Source organism: Anopheles ziemanni, chromosome 2 (assembly GCF_943734765.1).
Source record: "Anopheles ziemanni chromosome 2, idAnoZiCoDA_A2_x.2, whole genome shotgun sequence".
In the NCBI taxonomy this organism is placed as follows: Eukaryota; Metazoa; Arthropoda; class Insecta; order Diptera; family Culicidae; genus Anopheles; species Anopheles ziemanni.
In genome coordinates, this window is record NC_080705.1 from 90,493,575 (window position 1) to 90,516,359 (window position 22,785).

The 22,785-nt window shown below is 46.5% G+C and overlaps 1 protein-coding gene across 1 annotated transcript in view; it reads left to right on the forward strand.

Moving 5' to 3' along the window:
- Positions 1-22,785, forward strand: part of LOC131281769 (collagen alpha-1(XVIII) chain) — a 137,494-nt gene that overhangs the window by 98,569 nt on the left and 16,140 nt on the right. Inside the window, exons 6-18 of the mRNA XM_058311119.1 lie at positions 5,575-5,823; positions 5,978-5,992; positions 6,094-6,255; positions 6,340-6,531; positions 6,796-6,825; positions 9,063-9,227; positions 10,376-10,777; positions 11,923-12,033; positions 12,238-12,306; positions 15,926-16,166; positions 16,540-16,617; positions 17,213-17,352; positions 19,049-19,141. Of these exons, the coding sequence (XP_058167102.1) occupies positions 5,575-5,823; positions 5,978-5,992; positions 6,094-6,255; positions 6,340-6,531; positions 6,796-6,825; positions 9,063-9,227; positions 10,376-10,777; positions 11,923-12,033; positions 12,238-12,306; positions 15,926-16,166; positions 16,540-16,617; positions 17,213-17,352; positions 19,049-19,141 (1,947 nt within the window). The remainder of the gene's footprint in view (positions 1-5,574; positions 5,824-5,977; positions 5,993-6,093; positions 6,256-6,339; positions 6,532-6,795; positions 6,826-9,062; positions 9,228-10,375; positions 10,778-11,922; positions 12,034-12,237; positions 12,307-15,925; positions 16,167-16,539; positions 16,618-17,212; positions 17,353-19,048; positions 19,142-22,785) is intronic.

The window sequence follows — 22,785 nt, forward strand, 5'->3', positions numbered from 1 at the left end:
TCAAAAATTACCATCATTCGCACCACGCTCTCGCACAACACTCGGCTCGGCTGTTCGAGAACCTGCGACGTCCCAAATGATGCACGATATACGGCGAGGCCTGCCATTGCCAGCCGAACAACGGTTTCACTGCACGCAACTGCTCGATTTACGACTTGGGCAATAAAATTTATACCGTGAGCCAAGGTATTCATCCCGAGAGCGCCGGCATACGAGGGTAGACCCGGGTAGACAATTTCAGGACGACACGAGTCTTGTGTATGTGTGACCCTACACACCGGGGCCTACCAACCGAAGCGGCACGTTTACTAAACGAACCGACCGCGTACAACTTCCGGACACTTTTCTCGCACGTGATCGCACCAACCAGTACACTCCGGAGCGTCGCGGAACTCATCGCCCACGGAGCGGGACTTCTTTTATTGCGACGCACACCAGGGCGACATCCAGATATCAGCGCACAAACGAATCGTGTTACGCACGACGGCCCTCGATTTCCACCCTTTCAACGAACTGACGACTTGCGTATCATTGTCACGGCAACGGGCGTGGGTTTATCATTTTGCCTGCAAATGTGTGCAGATAGGCATGAAAAGAGTGTACTCGAATTAAATTTCTTACCGAACGCACCGTACGGCGGGGTTGCGTAAAAGCGTTTCACGGGAGTTTGTCAACGAAGAACGGCAAGAAGTTAGACGAGCCTCTCCCACGGTTCATCTCTACCTCCCGGATGAAGGCAGCAGGACTCGGTTGCCGCCGACCGCAGGCGGGTAAACACTAAGCTGACAGGTGCTGTCATGGGCACAACCCGGTGACACGTTGACACGTTTTCGGAAACCGTGACGCAACCGATACGCATTCCAGTGAAAAGTACCAACCAACCCGCGCGGGTCGGGTCGGTGCTATCGGCCTTCCGACATTTGAGGTTACGAATTTTGATTGCCATCACTCCCTCTCCGTCCGAGGTGGGAAGGTCCTGAGGGGTACATACACCATAATTCCATCAAAACAAACACACAAAACCTTCTTTGATCGAACCTATGCCTATGGGGGAGGCCAACACTCAAAGGAAGTAGGTTTTTCGACCGAAATTTCATTACCATCCAAAGGTTGCACGTGGGTTGGAAGGAACTGAATGAATACAGCGTTCATTAGCGCCTGTTTTAAAATAGACAGCTAGAGCGATGGCATTATTCGACTTTACAGGACTCACGATGGAAGATTTCAGCTGCAAAGCCTACTTGCTAATCTTATTAACGAGAAAACGCATCCTTCGGTTGGCACGATTACCCTCTTAAGGGAGACCCGGGGTTTTGTACACGATACATAATGGTGATGCTGTCATAAGGAAGCTGAAGTGTGGGAAAACCCATATTTCACAGGTTGAGCCGGTTTTAATGAACGAAAAACACCCGGATAAAAGACTCCATTCGTTTTTTAATCACGTTCTCATACGCGCTCGGGTGGGCTGGAACTTTTTAATTGCCAGTTTCAAGGATGCGTTGCCATTTACTACAGAAACGTATCACGACAAGATGTTTGACCTACAAACATTTCCACGGCTTACTGAGAGTAATTATGTCATCTTTTCAAATAACACCGTCGGTCAGGCCATTGGAAAGCAACACAGTTAACATGATATCAGAAACAGTGACTGTGGAATTAACAAATCTTAGAACAAACTAGATTCATATAACAAACTTTACGGGCACTTGGAATGCGAACTTAAGAATGCTACAGAACCCGCTACATCGCCCGCTTTGTCAAGTGGAATAGAGGACACCAAAATATACGACACCTTTTCGCCGTAGAGTAGAGTCCTTCTCATCCTTCAGTGTCCCACAAACGTTCCCCAAGAGCTGCCACCCATCGTTCTTTAGGAGTTTGTTAGCGACCGCTCCGCAAAATCTTAACCTCCATTCGCCAACGAGACGTAGACACATGTGCACGCGAGTAAGACAGCTAAATGATGCTGGTTAGAAGTGTTCTGCTTCGCGAATTAAGAAAATTTTTTTTAAACGCCCAACCATCGCGTGGAATGAAGCGTAAAAAAATAATGATGTCGACTGCAAGGAATGGTGAGCAGAAATATGCAGTGGTTTGGTGACACTTTACTTAGCCATTCAGGAAAGTCCTGGCGAGTCTTGGAAAATAAAAGACCCCCGGCTCCACTGTACCAGACACATACTCGCACCAACCACCACCACTGTGAGATGCGGTAGCACTCGGGTGGAATTAAATTAATAAGTTTATAGTCCCATGTGGCAGGCGAGTTTAATTAAGTTATTTCAACACACTTACGCCGCGCGTCGGCACCATCGGAGGATGGCATTAGGAGGCGTTAGCACAAGTGTTGACAACTTGCTCGGTAGCGACCTAGGCAGTGCGAGATCCTCGTAGTTTACCGACAATCGGGTCGGGGTCCGCCAAACCCTCGCGGGGAACATTTCCAAGAAAACTGGTGAGAAGGGTTATCTTCGGGACTGCGACCCAATGCGCAAGATGTTCACGTCCGTCCCCGGGTCCTTGGAATGAACGGTAGCGGTACCTCGATTTAATGTCCGAGTACCTAATCCCACCGGTTTGTGGTGTCCGGTTCGGGGATTGTCGAGTTCCGTCTGTGATTTGAGGTTCCCGGTATCTCGATCAAGGATAATTATATTTCGTCCAGCGACGTTTTAATCGCACGATGTCGCTTTCCCGTTGGTACCTCGAGAACCTTACCAGACCCCCAGACACCAAGCATCTTCAAGACTAAGAATAATTTCTGTTTCAACCGAAAGGATTTCCCCCGTGGAAGAACAAACCCTTTCCTTTTTACTTGCGTTTGGAAAACTGAGAAGCATAGTCCGTCCATTCCCAAACCTGGATGGTCGAAAGGCGATCAAACCCGCGAGTATCGCCCCGTCCTCCCGCACAACCTCGTCCCAGAAGATGCTTCTCCACGGCCACTCGCGTCGTCAATTTGCCGTCGAACTTTTAATTATTCTTTCGCAAATATTTGAACGACCATTTGCGAACGAACGGCGATGAGATTAAAAGCGATGACAATGGTTGACTTTTGCTTTCATCTTCGGTCGGCGTACATCGTTACGATTCTCCCGGGGCAACCAGCGAATGACTGCCGTTCCGGTTCCGGGAAGCCAAACTCGATGGTGGTCACCTTCCGCCTAACCGTGGAAACTCGTTCAAACACATTTCTTCCTTCATCGCGCTCCACGACCACTCGGTCATGACGGTTGGTGACGGTGGATGAAGATATTTTCAACTTTCCTCCCCCCGCCCTGTCCTGGCCATGGCCAATGATATTCCGCGCACGAAAGCACAATCCCGGCATCAGCAGTCTCGAGGCACACTGGTGGGGGTTTTAATTGCCAATTCTTCTTCCCAACGCTCGTCACCAATCCCCGACCCGAACTGAAGTATTATCCTCCGAACAACTCGCCAACGAACGACGGGATTTTAATTTGTTTCGGGAAATTTTTCGCCATCGCCAGGGCAGTTCTTATTGGTCTCGGATGGCTTTACTTTTCCTTCCCAAAAATTCATATATATTTGTTCTGGAGCTTAGCACTCATTTCTCTGTTTGGCTTATTTTTGTTTTCGTTCATCACTTCTCGTGCTTCGGCGGCGGCATTAAACGTATAATCCAATGGATTTGACCGTTGCGCAACGACTCAACGACACACACACCCGCACCCCGTAGGCCATCGTCGTTCGAATTCCAAGCCGATAAAAGCTAAACACGAAACGCCTGCAAAAATTGTCACGCGATGTCCCTGGTCACGAGAAAAACGCCGTGGCGATAGAATGTGACCAACTTGTACCGTTTCTCTTCGGTTTCGTTCGCTACTGTCGCACTTTTTTTTTCTTTTCAAGTTCAAAAAACTCGAACGAAAGGAATGCCGAAGCACACGCCACGGAGGACATCTTTGGGAAGCAGTTGGGGGAAAAAAATATCGAAAGAAGGAAAAGGCGGGCCAGCTTTTTCCGAAGCTATTTAAATTTATTGAAGCGTTAATGTTTCGCTTTTCATGTTCCATGTTGCGACACCGTTACAACCGGACCAGCCCGAGTTTCAGACTAACGGAACCGGGTGGATTGTATTATCTCCTGCTTCTTCCCTCCTGCCCGCCCTCTCCCGAAGACCCCACGGTTCGGCTTTAGGAGGTCTACGTAAATAGGCGAAAATAAACGCTGGCCTTCAAGCGAGGGCGCTTTCTGGCGACGAGAGGTTTAACATTCTTAAGACGCATTTCGCCTTTTTTACGTTATTTTGCTTGTTTTTGTCTTCTTCGCCGGCATCCTCTACACTGAACGTTAAATCATCCCTCATAGAAAGGGATTAGTATGCAATACCGGCCCTTCCGGGAAGGATAATTGGACAGCAGCAAACAAAAATAGAATGTTAGCGTTTTTCCCATCATTCGAATATTCGAAACGTGGAGAACAATTTATCGTTAGAATTTTATTACGTTCCTTAACGTTGTAAGAAATAGGAATTGAACATTTTTATTCACACCAAATTTTTCAGGCTAAGCTGAAAGGTCAAACGGCTGCTAAATTACTGAAAATTTGCATTTTAAATCTTCTACTGCACAAAAATGTTGATTAAGATGAATTTCTACGGTTTACAAGCTACTTTGTACCTCCCCGCGTATTAGGAAAAAAAACTCCTTTCCCAGAAAATGGCAATCAACTTCAAGCCAGTTCCGAGAAGTAAACTTTTGCTCTAATTTTCTTCTCTGAACGGTAATGATCGGAAAATCGCACGTGGAACTCCGGTCCAAACACTGCCAAAGCCAGAGTTGCGCGTCCCCGGGAATCAAACAGCAACAACCAATCAGCCAAAAATGGACTAATCAGCATAAATTAAGCGGAACGTGTGCCTCCCGTCCATCCGCACTTCAAATTGTTTATTCCCCAAACTCAAACCGTCTTTGATTTCTTCAACTCAAACACACACACACACACACAGCGAAAGCGTCGCACCACAAACAGCACAACTTTTTCGATTGAATGATTTCTCTGAAGAGTGTTCGCCGTACTAATCGCTTCTCCGTTTGAGAAATTCGCCCTCCTAACCGTCCCTTCCTTCACTTAACGCTCATCGGAACCATCATCATTATTGGACTAAAACCAATTAACTAACTTTTTGATGAAATAGGAAAAAAAATCCGCGCTCCTTTCGCTTCCATCAAAACGGATCACGGTTCGGTGGGTTTTTACGATGAAGTTTGTGGCGGAAGTGGATCGGGCTCGCTTTCGAACCGTGAACAATTAATATCATCGACTAATAACACTAATGCCAACCAATCAGCGCGCAAAAGGTAAACGGACAAAGGATTTTGTTTCAAATCAAACCTTGGGATTCGCTGTGAAGAACGTCGATCGACGCAAAAGCCTTTACCTGGTCCGCAAGAAAGGACAATCGTTTGCGGAAATGTAACACCCGAATAACACTCACAACCTTCACTCGGAGCCTTCTGAAAGGGCACGAGAGAAATTATCTGACACACAATCTTTACGATACAATTTTCAATGCTCTGTTTTGGTAACAATCTTCTTTCTTACTTTTCATTCTTTCAGGCAAGCGGAGAAGATCCCTTCGAGGAGCCACCTCCAATTTCGCCACCGCCACCAGAATATACAGGCTACAGGATAAAGGGTGACAAGGGTGAACGGGGAACGAAGGGTGAAAGTATACGGGGCCCACCGGGACCACCCGGTCCCCAAGGACCTCCGGGGCCACCCGGACCACCGGGTTCACCCGGTCCGAAGGGTGGCGGATACTTCGATGGCGATGGATCCGGCGATGAGCTGGTAAGTTTGCAGCGACGTGACTGACTTCAATGTTTCGGAATCGGAACTAATCGCGCGTCCAATCCTTCTCTTTACAATGGTGGTGGTGATCTTCTCTAACGCTTTTCACTCACGCTAACATGACAACAATCCGTCATCGTTCGTCATCGAACAGAAACGATTGTCTCAGGTAAGGGCTCTCACTAGCTTTTTCTGGAAAACGTTGCGTTAGGAAAACATGCACGAAATGGAGAGCAATCCTATTAACGTGAAATTTTCCCCCCTCTGTAGCTCTACGACACACTGCCAAACCGGAAACACGCGGGACAGTGCAGTTGCAACGCGACGCTCATCATCGAGGAGCTCAAAATGGACAGCACACTGCGGGAGTACCTCCGCGGCCCTCAGGGCATGCCCGGCAAGGAGGGAAAGACTGGCTCGCCCGGTCTGACGGTACGTTGACAAGCCTTCCGAATGAACATCTCCCTCCGGGCAGTAGCCTAATGGACAATTCTTTCGTTTTCCCTTCGCTTGCAGGGTGTCACTGGTCCGCAAGGCGAACGTGGTCCTTCCGGTCCCAAGGGGGACAAGGGAGACCGCGGTGACCAGGGCGCCGCCGGACCGGAGGGTCTCCAGGGAAGCAAGGGGGAACCGGGACTGGACGGTACCGCCGGTGTACCGGGCCCGCCAGGCCCTCCGGGACCCCCGGGCCTTCCCGAGAACTACGATGTAAGTATTCCATCGGCGAATGGCACAATTAACTAACCCATCGACTCAAATCTACTAATCCACCGATGGCTGGGTGAATACGCGACTCGCTCGCTCTAATCAGCCTCCCCTTTGCTAACCGACTTACCTTCATTTACAGCGAATCACTAACGCATGAGTTGTTTCTATCTTTTCTCTGTCTGTTTTTCTATCTACCAACTGTTTTCTTTCTGTTTCCGTTCGTTTTGTACCACCATAACCACTCTTTAACTTAACTATTTCTAGACTAATTGGAATCCGTCGCGGATGTTCAAGGTATAACCAGTGTGGGGTGTGTGGGTGTTCGTATGTTTACATGTTTGATTTTGTTTTGTTTCCCCCCAATTGCGTTGAAAAACCTCGCAAGTCACAGTTTGTGACAACCAACTCGCCCATAATTAAATATATTTCCCGATAGTTTCGCAAACGAAAGCTTTTCAGTAATCTATTAAACATCGCCTCTTTCAACACCTCCCAGGGGTAAGTGGGAGACCGTTTCCATCCCACCAGCAAAACCCTGCTGGTCCCAACACCGATATTGCCACCACGTCGACGGGTGGATCCCAACGGTGGCGCAAACTAACCCGTCGGAGAAGTTTTGCCGTAAACACCGGTAAAACCGGTCCCAAACTTTCCTCATCCTTCCCGCAGGGTGGTTGAGAACGCTGGCAAATGGAAAAATCTTGTGACTGGCAAATGCAAGCAGCTGCAGGGTTTTGCGTTGTTTCGCACAAAACGATAAAATTTAATTTGCGGTTCACGAAACAAACTAAAGAGCGCCCTGTTTTGTTCTGTGCTCGGTGAAACGTTCCCATACAGACAGACAAAAAGTGGCAAAACTGGAACGATTATTGTCTTTCAAGTCTACAAAAAAAGAGAAAGAAACAACACCACCTCAACTCTTTTGAAAAAGAACACGCCCGTTGTATGATGGAGAATGAAGCAAAACTATCACTCACCAACAAGCAGCACCAAAGTACGGGTTGAAACTGTTATCGTTTAAAAGCACTGAGTGCACAAAAAGTGTTCCACACATTGTACCTGCTCCTAAGGTTCACTCGACGTCAAAAAACGTATGCGGCAAACCAAGTGGAAAAGTTAAAATGGATCACGGAAAGCAGACAAAACCGACCGGAACTGAAGTATGACAAATCTAATTCCATTCAATTGCTACCATTTTATTTATTCAACACAACGCCGGTGAACCACGGAACTCCCAAGCCAAGGAGAGGGAATGGGGGCGGAAATGAAGCCACCTTGTATCACCTCAGGTAGTGGATAATGTTGGGTGAAGTATTCCAGGTGCTCGTGTGCACTATTGTCGACGAAATAGCGAGGAGCAGGAATGGCGGGAGGACGCACGGAATGGCCGGAGGAACGCCATTGTAATCTAAAGTTACAGAAATGACAACAGACACCCGGAGGGAGGTGATGCCCGGGTAGCAGAATAGTGGCAGAAGGCAATCAAAGCAACCCTGCCGGCAGCAGCATCCCGCCTGCTACAATAAAACATTATTTATGAGCGTGTGTGTGTAAGACGCCGTACATGCCGGAAGAGGTGACAAACAAACGGGGTACATGCCGACTTTGCCAGCGCGAAAAAGTCGCAAACGGCACCACGGCAACACTCACCTTGGAGCGCGCGTCGGTAAGCGTGTGTGTATTTGCGAAGGAAATACGGTACAATCAACAGAACAACGCTGTCGGCAATATCCTGCCGTATTGTTCTACACCGTCTGGGAAAATTGCGCGTCACCGCGTAACGCTTCACAGAAACAAGCTGGTGGAAAATCTCCTACAAATGGAATAGAGCGTCGAAACACACACAACGGACATTTTGATTTTTTTTTCCAATGGCTGTGATCTATTGCAAATGAAAACATGTTTGAAAAGAAAAGGAGACAACTTCTTCTCTAAGTTCTTGGACAAAATATGTTGTTTTTTGTACGATAATTTAAACTACCTACACTGTTCCTTTTTTCTTTTAATCAAACCAAAGTTCACTGTATTTCTGTGAAGGGTCAAAAGCTTTTCTTTTTCTCATCTACTCCACCATTCTCGGTAGGCAGAATAATTGCAGGAACATTAAAGAAATGAGGTTGAACTGATGCAAAGTTAAAACAACGTTTTTGACCTTTCCATCCCTTTGAACTATGTGGTATTCAGTTTATACTTCTCCTCAAACACATTCCATTTCTACGAAGCCTGAAAACCTTCTCTTTTGTTTGGCAGCTAGAATTTGTGTTTTAAGAGTTTAAAAGCGACTTTTCAAACCCCTGATGTGCCGGCGGAAGGGATGCGGCACAAACGGGAAACGGATCGTTCCTTTATTTCCTCCTTTTTGTTTTGGTTTCCTTTGGCGGTTTCTTGATCCGACTGCCATTTCTTTTAAAATTTCAATCAATAGTTTGCCCAGCATCTTACCGGAACGAACGCTTTTTTCTCCCTTTCTCTTTCTCTCGGTTCTTTCTTCTGCGCGTTGCAAAATCACACACAAACAAATTCCGCTGCAGGAGTCGATGCTTGGCTCGCCGATCCAGGGAATGCGCGGCGGATCGCCGGGACTGAAGGGCGAACCGGGCGACAAGGGCGAAATCGGATTCCCGGGCGAAAAGGGCGAGCACGGCACCAAAGGTGACCGCGGTGATCCGGGTCTGACAGGTGCCAAAGGCGAAAGGGTACGAAACGGAGCCAAGCGCGTCGCCGGCCGATAAGGCGACATGCAAATATCTGTTGTGTACTTGTTTTTTCTTTTCTCTGTTGCCTGGGGAGTGGTTTCTCGCTCCACCGCATTATCTTTTCAATGTTCCTTATTTTTGTTATCAATTTGTCCGTAGTGCCGGTGAAGCAAAGAGCACGCTAGTTTGTAGGAGTAGATGCTACGATAATTGATGGTTCTGTTGCTTTTCTGTTCTTCCCCAAAAAAAGAGCATCCTTACAACCACCGATCCCCCGGTTGGCAAAAGGGAACTCCCCAAAAAACCATTTCCATGTCCTCGGGGAAATATTACTGCTGTTTTGTGATGTTTCTTTCGGCGTTCCGTAGGGACTTCTCCCATTACATCTTTATTAGCTTACCGCTAGAAGTTGCAATAGCTATAGAAAAAGATCGAATGTTCTTTTTTCCAAACCTAAACTTTGCAGACGATGAGCCTTGTTCCAATTTCGCTCTCCATTTCTTCAATGTCATCCGATATCCCTTCGGTGGGACACGAACCATTGAGCGACAAGATAGAACGAATGGGAGAAAAAAAAACCCGGATGGCTAAAATATATGCGGAAAGAACATGGCGTACGATGTGACGCGAAAAAGTTTTGCTGCCAGTGCTTGTTTTGTTATTTTTAACGACGTTGTTTGCGTCAAGCTTTTTCACAAGAATAACCCATCGGGAACGTAAACTACGTGAAGGCATTTAGAAACGATGTGGCGCCTCTGTAGGATTTTTCGTCGTCGTCGAGCATCGTACGTTTCCCTCTGGACACTGTAAAGAGTTGAATATTAATGTGCAAAGTTATCTTATTACAAGTTATACAAAGCGTCTTTACTCTTTCGCTTTCTTTCTATTAGCTTGACTTTTTTCATGCAGTTATTTTTGAACAAAACTTTCAACTCCCTGCTTTAAACTGAATCAAAATGCAATGCAAAAAGAACCGGCCAATAACGATTTGTACTGTTTTACATTATTTTTATAATTTTTATAAGTTTTCGCATGTAATAAATGTAATGTAGGTAGCTTAATTTTAATAACATTTTCTAATACTACTCCAATGCATGCATTCTAAAAATAACTTCTATGCAAAAACTAACCGATTCTTGTTAATTCAGGGCCATCAAGGAACGCACGGGCAGCCAGGCCCGAAAGGACCGCCCGGCACACCGGGCATTCCGGGACTGCCCGGCCAAACGGGAGCTTCCGGCCCAAAGGGCGACAAGGGTAACACGGGAGACAGTGGCCCCCCGGGACCGCCCGGTCCACCCGGCATGGTGGTGCACTCGGAGGGCAAAAATGGAACGCAAGACTGCCAATGCCAGGCCGGTCCACCGGGGCCGCCCGGTGTCCGTGGTCCACCCGGCATCGACGGGGCACCAGGCTTGACGGGCGAAACGGGCCTTCCAGGACATCCGGGCCTGCCGGGCGACAAGGGTGAGCGGGGTGTGCCCGGTTCGAAGGGCGACAAGGGAGCGGAGTTCATCATCAACGAAAACGTGGCGTTCAACTCCTCGCGGGTAAGTTCCGAGAGCAAGTGGGTAAGTTTTTTTTTTTAACGGCCCATGTGTGAGTTCCGAAAATGGAGCCCAGCTGCATCTGCTTTTTTTTCCGGGTCCGGAGGAAAACTCGTGCGCTGTAAATCTGCACCAAACGATTCACCAAACTTCCGGTACAATGTTATTGGACAATTTATGTGACATCGTTCACATTCCCGAGGGTTTGGACAAAAGGGACGCTTTTGCGAGCAGCGACAGATATTCGTTTTCCCCCCCCCCTTCCAGCAACCGTACGTGAACACCGGAGTGGAAATGGAAAGGCGAAAGAAAAAAAAGCCCTAACCTGAAATAAACGTTCCAAGAACGTAGAAAACGCAGATGAAACAGAAACCGGCAGCGTTTCATGGTAGCGAAGAAGAAGGAAAAACTATCACAGCCAACCGTCTTTGGCCAGGCGATCCTTCCGGCCGAACCGCACAGCTGCACAAAACTCCAAATGATGTTGCACTTTCCGGCACACTGTCTAACATCCCGGTCTGACCCGGACCCCGAGCTGAAGGCCCTCTTTTCTGGGGAAAAACTAAAAGCAGGTTGCGTTTGCACTTTATTAGCTTCCTAACATTGTTTCCCTTCCGGGGGTAATGCCGGGCGTATGCTGCTCGGATGCACGATGCAAACCCGGTGCTCTCGTCCTGTGTGCTGTTGAAAGGGCTCCGAACAAGCCGGGAGCAGACAAAAAAAATTCTACGTGCCAGTCCGAAGAGATTGCAATACAGCTGCATGGGGTATGCATTCCAGCTGTACACATTTCCCCCCGTCGCTTTCCATTTTAAGCTTCACTTTTCCCAGAAGCAGATACTCTGCTCTGTAGGGGATGGGAATGAAATCTGTACGAGTTGTAAAAATATTTGCTAAACGAAGGATTACAACAAACTGTACACACTGCCCAGCGGAAGCGCAACATCGGCATGTAAGGTTGCTGCGAAAGGGATGTAAAATTATATGGCATCACAACATCAGGAATTATCCATGTAGAAGTAATGTGATCATAACATTTCCCTTTGCATTCTCGATTGATCCATGGCCTTTAAGCCATTAATTTAAACAAATTAATCCATTATGATGCATTGACTTTTCATTCCCTTCTTCTACGCCCACCTTCACAGGCCAACAAAGGAGACAAAGGAGATCGAGGACAGCGGGGGCGGCGTGGTAAAACAGGTCCACCCGGACCGATTGGGCCGCCGGGTAAATCGAACATGGGTGAAACGTGGCCGGTAAGTTTGGACAATCGTTGTCAAATCCCTTTCAGATCTCTTTCACCAAAACACAAAACGTAACTTGCATTGCAAGTCGGTAATGTAACTGTCCAAAAAGGGTAAAGTGCAAAGACCATACAGCAAAGTTCCCGACTTGCAAGAATTTATGAAAGTTTGCAATGTCCACGTTCGCTCATCCATGTCAATTTCTGCTCTTTACAGGGACGACCAGGCCCAAAAGGTGACCAAGGGCCGAAGGGAGAGAAAGGCGACAGTGCACCAATGCGTGGGGTAGGTACTGAAATGGGAAAGAGCGCGGTTGAAAAGATAATCCGTTATCCGAGAGATTAGCCTACGTATATTTCTGATAGACCGTTGAACGCAATGTTGGTTATTGTATGTTTGGCTAATCGTTCTAAGAACTACCTTCGTTTATGATGCGTTCTTTTCTTCAGTTCAGCTTTTGAGAAACCTAAATCACAATTGAATCTCATCAACATACAACCGAAAGTAATATATGCTTCTTTTAAAGTACTTAAAGTGCATAAAGCATCGGATGTCACTTCCGATAGAACTGGGAAATCAAGGTTCTTCTAGCTTCAAACCCACTTTTTAATTCTTTCCGTCCATCTAACTATGGCTCATAAAATAATCATCTGTCAGCAGCGGGTTATGCACTGCGTCCACTTGCACTCGCAATCAAACTGTAGCACGACCACTTTTGCCAGGACGCTGGCCACATAATAAAAGGCAATAGCACTGGCTTCTTAATTAATCATGACTTTCTAAATCCGACTGACCGCCTGAACGGGCGATGAAATTTTCAAGTGAAAGTTTATCGTCGAAAAGTAACTTTCGAGATGATCTTGGGCTTTTTGGTTTTTGGTTTGCCCTGTTCTACCGACGTACAGTGTGGCGTAAAGGATTGGCTTAGGAACAATTGAATTCGATTAAGATTTATTGGTGAATTTGCATAAATTAGTTAAGGAATAAATGAAAATATATCCAAAGTAAATGAATAATAGATTTTAAGCAAGTAATACTACGAGTTAAAAACATTTCATCAGTAATTTTCAAGTACTATTGTAAGATGAAATGGTAAGGCTGCTTCAAGTCATTGTCCACAAATCAACCAATCTTTTTTTTTGTGAAGTATCTTGAGAACATTTTTCCTTTGCCACTCTCCATGAACTGATTTTCCAAAACCCTTCAGTTGCTTCAAGTATCTTACATCAACACTTCCCTTAAGGCGCGATGGAGCAAGTGCTAAATCACAGGAAAACTTCTCGCTAACCCCCTTTCTCCCCCTGCCCCAGCGCTGCTTTGGATGGCGATAATTTTTCTTACCATTGGACGGTTTCCTACGGATTTGAAATGCTGTGCAGACTACGTTCTGCCCAAGGAATGGAACGCATTTTCTCCCCCGGCAACACCAGCACCATGCATTCATTCCATTCGAAAGCCAAACACCACCAACAAGCTGTGTCCCACTCCACTGTGTCTGCAGAAGAACGACACTATTGCGCTCGATAGCAAGCACGAAGAAGTTGTGGGGCGTTTTGGGAGAAAAAGAAAACTAAAATCCCTTGCCCAAATTTCTAGTGCACTCCCTCGCAGCGAACGGTTTAAAGCAAAGCGATGAACATTCCTGAAATCGCTCCCGTTTCTAGGTCATAAATTTCCCCGTCCTAAATGCCGGACTCGGCGGAGTCCTTCGGTTTGCTGCAAGGTTTCCACGATGCATTACCCTTGGCCGTCGCGTAACACCACGACCACGACGGCGGCGGCGACGAAGGGAATGATTATTTGAATTCGCTACTGGTTTCTCTTTGCACACTTCAGGACCTTTGCGTGTTTCGCTTTCGCCCCGCGTTTGTCCCACTCGCTGGCAATCCCTTTTTTGCCGCTAATTTCACCCTTTAAGAGCTCGAAACAAACCCTCGGTAAAATGTACAAAAGGCATCCATCTCACCCTCCACCGTCAGGGAAACTGGCCCAACCCAACAAATTTTGCAACATTTTCGCCAGACGAAGCTGAAACTGACGCTTGGCGTGGCTTTTTCGGTCGGGTTTCGTAAGTTTTGACACGGACGGGGAAGAAACTAGTCAGTTTGGCGTGCGGGCCTGCTGTGAACGGCCTCCCGCCGGTACCGCCACGTAGGTGTGTATGTGTGTATCTTTAGGTTGCATAATTCATGTTCTATTTAGCATTAAATTATCCCCCTGGCAATGGGGTAGGGCAGGCCGGGGCGGTAAGATTGGATAAATCTGTTCCACACCCGAGCACTTCATCGTCCGTAAATTTCACTTTCCAACTAGGCAGCGTTAGGTTATACTTTGGAAAATTCTGCAGGCAAAAAAGTACATTCATGAGATTGGTTCGTGGGGGCTCATTAAAATTGGATATCCAAGGTTCGATGTAAGGTACGCTGGGCAAAGTTATGAGAGTATACCTTAGGATACTTTGCATGAAATAAATCCCACTTTTTTATAAAGTTAGTAAAAGTAAAATCATAAAGAAGGTTTCGAGAGCCTTCAAAAAGACACTCGCCTGCCGACATTGTTTGCCATCCCGACTTTAATCTGAGGTTAAACAATTTTTCCAAGCTCCAAATGAACATCTTTCATCCATTTGTAATAAACTTAATTCCATAAAACACCAGGCGCCTCCACCAGCCACGTGAAACACCAGGCGCCTCCATCAGTCACGTGAAACACCAGGCGCCTCCATTATGTCTTGGCCTACTTTTCAAGTGAGCTTGTGTCAATTGATAAAAACCAGGGCATAAGAAAACCTCAGCAACCAACGAGTAGTGTTGTAGATTCTTTAAAATCCCTGCTGCAACTCACAGACACTGCAGTTCACGATTTCACGGTGTCCCTCAAACCTTAAGGGGAAGCTTTTCATTGGTACAATTTTACGTCCAGGTTCTTCGCCACTCGCTGGAGAAACCCCGCATTCAGGGTTCTTGTAGCGACTCGTCGTCAACAAACCCTTTTCCCACGCGTGAGCTGACGGAGAAGTTAATGCACTTGATAAATAATGTATCACATGAAATTGCGATCAACAAATTTTCGGTGGAAAGAAAACGCCTCCGTCCGCATGCAGTACACCCATTCGCCATCAAATGAGAAGTAGGTAAATGGTGCACCCCTTAAGAAGTACCCACCGAAGGCGGGACGGGCTTGAACTTCGTACTTCATCGACTCGAGTGGGCCACAAGCGTTGACGCAAGCGAAAGCCCTCGCTTGTAAACGCCCTTCGTTCGCCCGCACTTAGGGCTAGATTAACGCAGCAAATCTCATTCCACCTTGTTATCCCTATGTAGCGAGCAGATCCGAGTCGGGCCACAGTTTAGTGTTCAGGATTCGCTTTGATACACTCTCGCTTAAAAGGGAGACTTCCTTTAGCATGGATTACGGTTGCACCATGCCCTTTGAGATACGCTTACCCCGGAAGCAAACGGCGCCCGTGTCGTGTTGCCAGGAACTCCTGCAGGCAATGCCCGAGTGTCACTTCATTCGTAGTTGCCACTCTCAAGCACGCGACCCGGGAACTTCGTCTTCCGACACGAGCCAAGGCCAAAGGGCGTCAGTTCGGCATGTTTGGGGGAAGCAGGCCGGAGGGGGGTTGCGTATGGGTACAAGGGCACCCAACGTACGCCACGGCCACGCTATGAATAAACGAAGACTAACTTTTCCTCAGAAATGCACCGGGTAGCGGCGTACGACTGCCGACATGTGCCTTAGCGGATGATGATGTTTGTGTGATGAATGTGTGACACCTTCCCATCCAGTCCCACTCGGACGGTCGCATGTTGGGGGGGTTCTGTTAGGAGGGATTATAAACTTTCTTCACTCATGGCTGTATTGTCTTGTTTTACCACTTCCATGACCTCGCGCGCAACAGCTCAAGGGCGACAAAGGAGAGCGAGGCATCGACGGGCGCGACGGCCTTCCGGGACCGCCAGGGCTACCGGCTGCTTCGGGCGACGGTGGCGTACAGTACATCCCGGTGGTGGGTCCGCCGGGTCCGCCGGGACCTCCCGGACCGCCCGGACTGTCCATCGTCGGCGAGAAAGGTGAACCGGGATTAGATTCCCGCAGCCCATTCTACAGCGACTCGCAGCACGGATACTACGGACGGCCAGGTATGCAAAGAACCCGCTTTTCCAACCCGCCCACACATGTGTAAATGTACTCACAATAAAGCACCTGCAAATCCCACACTAACGAATTCTCTTTTTCTCTTCCCTGTCCCTTTTTCCATCGTCTTTTTCAAATGCACTGAACGAATATACAACGACGAAATTAACACCATCTCGTTAATGCCCGATGTTACTTAAACACACACACACATACTAATTGCCTCCTGCGCTTCACCCACGGACGTCATCACCTGCACCACAAAACGAACATCGTCCAAATGTAAATGAAAATAAAATACACTTGGAAAAAAAAATGCACACCCCCTTTTCATCGGACTATAAACGAACAACGTTTGAAATTATCGTTCCGGCAAAGGAGGTCGGTCCAGTTTGGACGAGCTGAAGGCACTGCGCGAGCTGAAACACCACAAGGACTACGAAGACAGTACACTCGGTAAATGAATCAATTCGATCTGGTATCGGGGGATTGGTTGAAGTCTTTTTTTCACCCCTGTCGTCACCCTGCTTGGCGTGAAATTGATTCACGTTTCAAAAGATATCCCATTTGAACAAATGTTTGGTTTTCATTTTCATTCCACAAGTGCGTTTCTGCCTTCTTCATATAGGTTGTTGAATAATAGCATACAGACAGGTCAACCAGTTTATTTTTGTTTGCCTTAAATATGTACAAATTTGAAATTTGATCCTTTTCGATGAACGAATTTTTCACAAAAAAGCAACTTTTTTACAATTTTCTAATACATTGCATTTCTTTCGCTACAAGAAGGGACCACATTTCCATCACATTTCAACCGAAACACGCATGACATGATCACGATTTTATGTTTCCCTCGAGCTACTTACTACAATCATCGTTCACCTCACGGGAATGCTCCGGGTGGCACTTAGCGGAAGAATTATCTCTACCACTTACCCGAAATCAATCTCTAAATGCGAACTGTTTATTCCCTGATCGCCCCCGAAGCGCCCCTCCATGTTTCATTGAACGATTTTGCGCGTTTCTTTTCTCCATTTCCCTCTCTCTGCAGGACCACCCGGACCACCCGGACCTCCAGGGCCGGCGGGGCGACCATTACACGATAGTGACGAAATTCCGAACAGCTTCGGGGCCAACGTTCGCATCGTACCCGGGGCCGTCACGTTCCAGAACTCGGAAACGATGAAGAAGGTAAGCAGAGAGCGCGTGGTGAAATGCTGGCAGCGATGCAGCTGGGCGAAAGATAATGCAAAAGGGGGTACGGCACAAGATACACGCAACGACGGACGGCTTCCGGATCAATTATTTATGGCGGTAGCTATTTTGCGATCTACATCCCTTCCCTTCCCGGGAGAGGCGACATTATCATTGAACCGGTTGAGTGCGGAGTTCAAGCGCATTTCGATGTCCCTTTTCTCGTGGCTCTTAGGGGTGGGGGGAGAAATGTGCCCGACAGGGTTCGACGTACTATGGCGCAGCTAGTAGTATTGCTTCCCTCGAGCATACGCAAATAGAGCTGATGAGTTTCCACCGTATCATCATCATCATCATCATCATCAACACAGGAGCTTTGTTGTCAATTCCATTTGAGAATGAGTTCTCATTCGAAGGCTAGCATTTCTTCGGTCGGCACACACACACTCCCGTTAGCTCCGTCGGTGATATACCATAAAAGAAGGATGGGCATCAAATTGTGCTATCACGTAAAGGCACGAGCTGTAAACGACTTGCTCGTCCCGTCCTCGGCATCGCGCCCCGTTATCGCTTCATTCTTGAGGATGTTAATCTCGCTGAGAGCCCCGTTTGGACTCGCCAACAAATCCTGGGCAAGTTCTTCCGTTGGCTAACTCGTGGTGGTTGTTTAACCAGCACAATATTGGAGTGCTGCACGCGGCGGCTTCTCGGACGAATTGAAGCATTTTAAAAGAGATGAGTGAAGCTTAGGTACGATTGAGATGGATTGGCCCGGTCGTTAGGGCTTCAGACGGAATAGATTCGTTTTGAACTTGACCAAGTGGGAACATCGTTTTGTTCGTCAAAACTCCAAGACAAAACCAAGACAAATGACAAGTTAATGGAGCAGATAACAGTTAGCTTGGAAGTGCTTTTTGTGATATGGCCCGAATTCACTGAACTGAGACCCGTCAAGCTTGTCTAGACGAACCCAATTTTTCGAGCTCCTGGATGTAAGTGTCATAAAAATGTATGAAATGTTAGCCTTAACCTCCGTTTTTTCCCTTGAACCGTTCGCCGTCAGTGCACCATCCACTTACCATTGAGACATTTCATTCCATCCTCAGTCCTTGGACTTACGGGTTTGACCTAAACTCGGTTCTCGTTACGTATGCACCAAAACGAACAAAACCCCACCAACGGCAGAAGAAACTTGTGCGCTCTTGAATCGTGGGAAACTGAGCAACGAGTCTTATACGATTTACTCTACTCGCTAAAGTAGCACACAGTTTTCTTTTTTTGGTAGATGTACTTACCTTATCATTTCGACATAAATAAACCTTGGCATGAATAATAAATTCTGCCACCGCCCACATGTTCGATTCTTTTCAATCATCGGAGGATAAAGGAGACATCGTGCAAGCCTTGGAGGAGGTTCCTTTTATCTCCATCGAGAGTAGATATGGTACAAAAATGGTTTGTACTTCTTATTTAACGCTCCAGTCGGACAAGATTATCTCAACCATTCAAGAGCTAGAAGTGTTCATCCGCAGGAAATATTCGTACATCATTGTTGTTCCCTTCTTGCCCAAGCAACTTCTTTTTTCGAGAACCTTCTTAGCGACGATCCCACTACCTTCCACTTTGTTTCACTCATTTCGCCCCTCGAAACGTACATCCCACACTCATTTGGCTTCGCATTTATTTCCTACAGATGACTGCTACCATTCCCGTCGGAACGCTCGCTTACATAATTGACGAGGAGGCACTCCTCGTACGAGTCAACAAGGGCTGGCAGTACATCGCGGTGAGTATTACGCGCTTCCATCGTCCCACACCACCTGTCCCGTATCCTTTTCCTCACCCTCGTCCTCGCGACTGTGACAATGTCTCGGCAAAGATCCGTCCGGCAGGATCTGTTCTCTTCCATCGACCTTGCCAAAATAAAGTGTACTCTTCTTGTTTGCTCCTCACTCACGTTGCTCACAAAAATCAATTGTCCTGTAGCTTGTGTCTTCAGCCCCGGCTTACTGTACCGTGTTGCCCCAATGGCCGTTGCCGTAATTCCACGCATTACGAGTCCGGTTACGAGCACCCGTAATGGTCGCCCTCTATTCGTGTGTCGCCCTCTCAAAGTGCCGAAAAGAAAGGGCCCATCCTCAGTCGTTCGGAGCTCATCTATTACGGTACGGTCAGCATCTTAAAAGCTTCGTACGGTAGTGAAATGTGGTACACATTACACCGGTTATTTGCTTGGATGTCCAAGATCGTCTCCATCGTACAAACCTCTTGACAATAGCTAGACAATCGGACGCATGTTTTCACGTGAATTGATTACCATAATCTACTAGTAGCAATGTAAAATACCAAAACCTCTCCGCTTACCAACATAACGCAGCGAATACTAGTTTGATACTTTGTTTACAACTATTTTCACATTAAAATTATGTGCATAAAGGCTTATCCTACCGACTTTACGTTAGAATAACTCGTGACTCCATCAACTCGTTTCATTTCATCACCACTAGCGGAGTCATTGTAGTGAAATGATGCAGCAAGTTTAGTAGTGTTCGAATAAATTTAAACCAGTCATATGTGAGTAACCGGTACAAAAAAATTATACTTTGTTCATCACATCCCAACGGATGCCACTTAGTGCAGAAATGTTAAAATAACAACAAGAAAAAAAAAACAGAGTAAACTGCAACGATATACATCATCGTCCTTCGAGGGCTATCGCGAGAGCGTGATTAAATTATTTTTTGCTCGCTTACCACCGCACACCGATGCTGCTACAAGCGTTGAGGTTTCCATGCGGTGCATGTTTTCATTTTATTAAAACTATTACTTTTTATACACGCCCGCCTGCCCGCCTACTTTGCTGTGTTTTTCACAAACCACCTTCCGGTGATTGGTTGTGGTGGTAAGCCCGAAGCGGGAGGGGTAGGGAATTCAATATTGACATAAACGAAAATGGGCAGTGCGAACGCAACAAAGTTTTCGCTGCAAAACCACAAACTGAATAATACCCCAACGAAACCATTTCATTTCGAACAAACGCACGGAACATCCCACCGAGTCAATTAAAAAACACTGCTCTGTAGTTTTAATAAATAACCAACCGACAACAATGCGTGTTTACCAAATGCACGCAAAATTATGACGAATATTGTAATGTTTTTCGTTTAACATATACTATCGATTGAGCAAAAGTTTACAATTCATTTTTCACGATCAGAATTTTAGTACAAACCCTTAATTTATTCTACTTTTGAAGCGACATTAACTTTCCCGTTCTGGTTATTAACGTCACTCGTTAGTCTTCAACGAATAGAGTATTTATCTGCCTTAGGACTAATTTTAGATGCATAAGCTCAAATGCCTGACGGTGTTGAATATCGGGGAACTTTATTGGCTGTCTTATTAAAACGGCGTCACCCAGCAAACACCATCAACTCTTCCTGTATAAAAGCCTCCGGTTGCCATGGCAGTCTGGCCCGGTGTTTGACGAGCGTGGATGAAAGGCACATTCGTTCGCTTCAGCATCCGTGCATAATGCCCGCGGGTGGGCTAATCTTTGCTGCACTACGCCGGAGACACTAATTAATAGTCTTCCCCGTGTCATCCATGGCACATTTGGCTGGCCGGCGCCCGACGCCCGCGCGTCCCACGGTAAGATTAATGGCCAGGCCTCGGATGAAGGATCACGCCGCCGGGCGGGTTCACCCGTTTCTCGCCGTAATGCACTTTCCCCATGGCGAGCGGAAAAGGCTACAGCTGGCTGTGCAGCGTTCCGTGTGGCAGCGAGAAAAACCGGCTTTGAATAAGCGGACCGATTGCGCACGATTTGGTGCTGTGAAAAGGAATTAGCTGCCAGCTTACAAGCATGTCCTAATTCTGCTGACTTCGTCGGTCAACGGACAACGACCGAGCGGCCGGGACATAAAGTTCCAATTTGTGCTCGTATGAATGTTTTCGTTGTGAAAAGCACCGACAAAACTCCGGAACGGCTTCAAACGGAGCTGTTTGCGTTCCGATTGCGAATGAACGAGCATGAAAATCCCATGCAAAATAAAACCGGTTTTTGTCTCCCTCTGAATGGTTGGCGATGAAAGCTTACATTAGAAAGGGGATAAAAAAAAAGGTTCGCCCACCATTGCAACGAGTAACAATGGGAAAGAGAAATATCTATTTGACCATCGTTCTGCTGTTACTTGAAAACGCTAAAACGAAAAGCGAACACCTGAACTGCTTTGTATTGTTTTTCTTTGAGGCGCACAAGGCTGGAAGATTGGAGAAAATAAACAGGAAATGTAGTTTCTTTTTCCTTGACAAAAGAAAGGCAACGCATAGGAAACTTCCAAAATTCCTTCAAACGCTTTTATTCGGCAGGTTTTTAATGCAATCCCCCTATGGAAAAATGCTTTTGATTCTTCAACTTCTCCTAAAGACCACCTTAGAGTACAACTGATACTTCTTTTCCCAATTAAAAGTAACGGGTTTTCTTACAAATTGACCGAATTTGTAATTCTGCCGTGAAAGAAACCAAATTTCAAGCTTATGCTAAACATTCGGTGATAGTAACTTCTTTTCAACAACAAAAAAATACCACTTTTGCAAAGCAAAAGGATAGAAACGAAACCCTCTGTTTACCGTAACCTAAGGTCGAGCAGCCGGCTCATTAAATGGCTCTCAAAAGCCAATTTCTTACTGCTTGCCATCGTTCTCACATGACCGTGGAGAAGGAGAAGGAAAAAACAACACGAGGCAACTGAACGAGCTCGTGCTGGAAAATCGGGAACAGTAAGGGAAACGGAAAAATTAAGGTCAATGCTAATACTTGGCAGGTCAAACAATTTGTTGCTCGTTTCAAGCGCGGTCGTTTCTTCTAGCATTGTGTGCGCAACGGAAACGTTAGCTTTCCTTTTCATTGCACTCCACTCGGGTGGGAAATTCGAATGAAATTGAATTCTTTGCTAGTGGAAGCGGACATAGAGAATTTGATGTGAAATAGGCAAATAAAAGAGGTTTTTTAAATAAATTTAATTGTTCTAGTAACTAAACAAATGCTGCTCATGAGGCCCTACGTACAATTAGTGTACAAATATTTGCTCTTTGGGATAATAATACATTTTATGTGTCAATTGCGAGCTGATTAACAGTCGATGATATCGATGGTAAACAATTCATGTATTTTTGAACAACACCTAGACCGTATAAGCTCACAAACAGTAATTCCGCCCAGCTCTCCCATCACTCGCTTATCGCTATTTCCGCCTCTAATCAACTCAATCAACTATTTGACCATTGACCAATCGGTATATCGACAAATATTTTACATAAATAAATAAACTGATTTGATTTGATTTCTGTCGATAGCTACCTCCAATATTTTCCTACAAGTTCCCACCTCTCCTTTTTTACCACCACTTGCATAGCCATGCCCGTTAT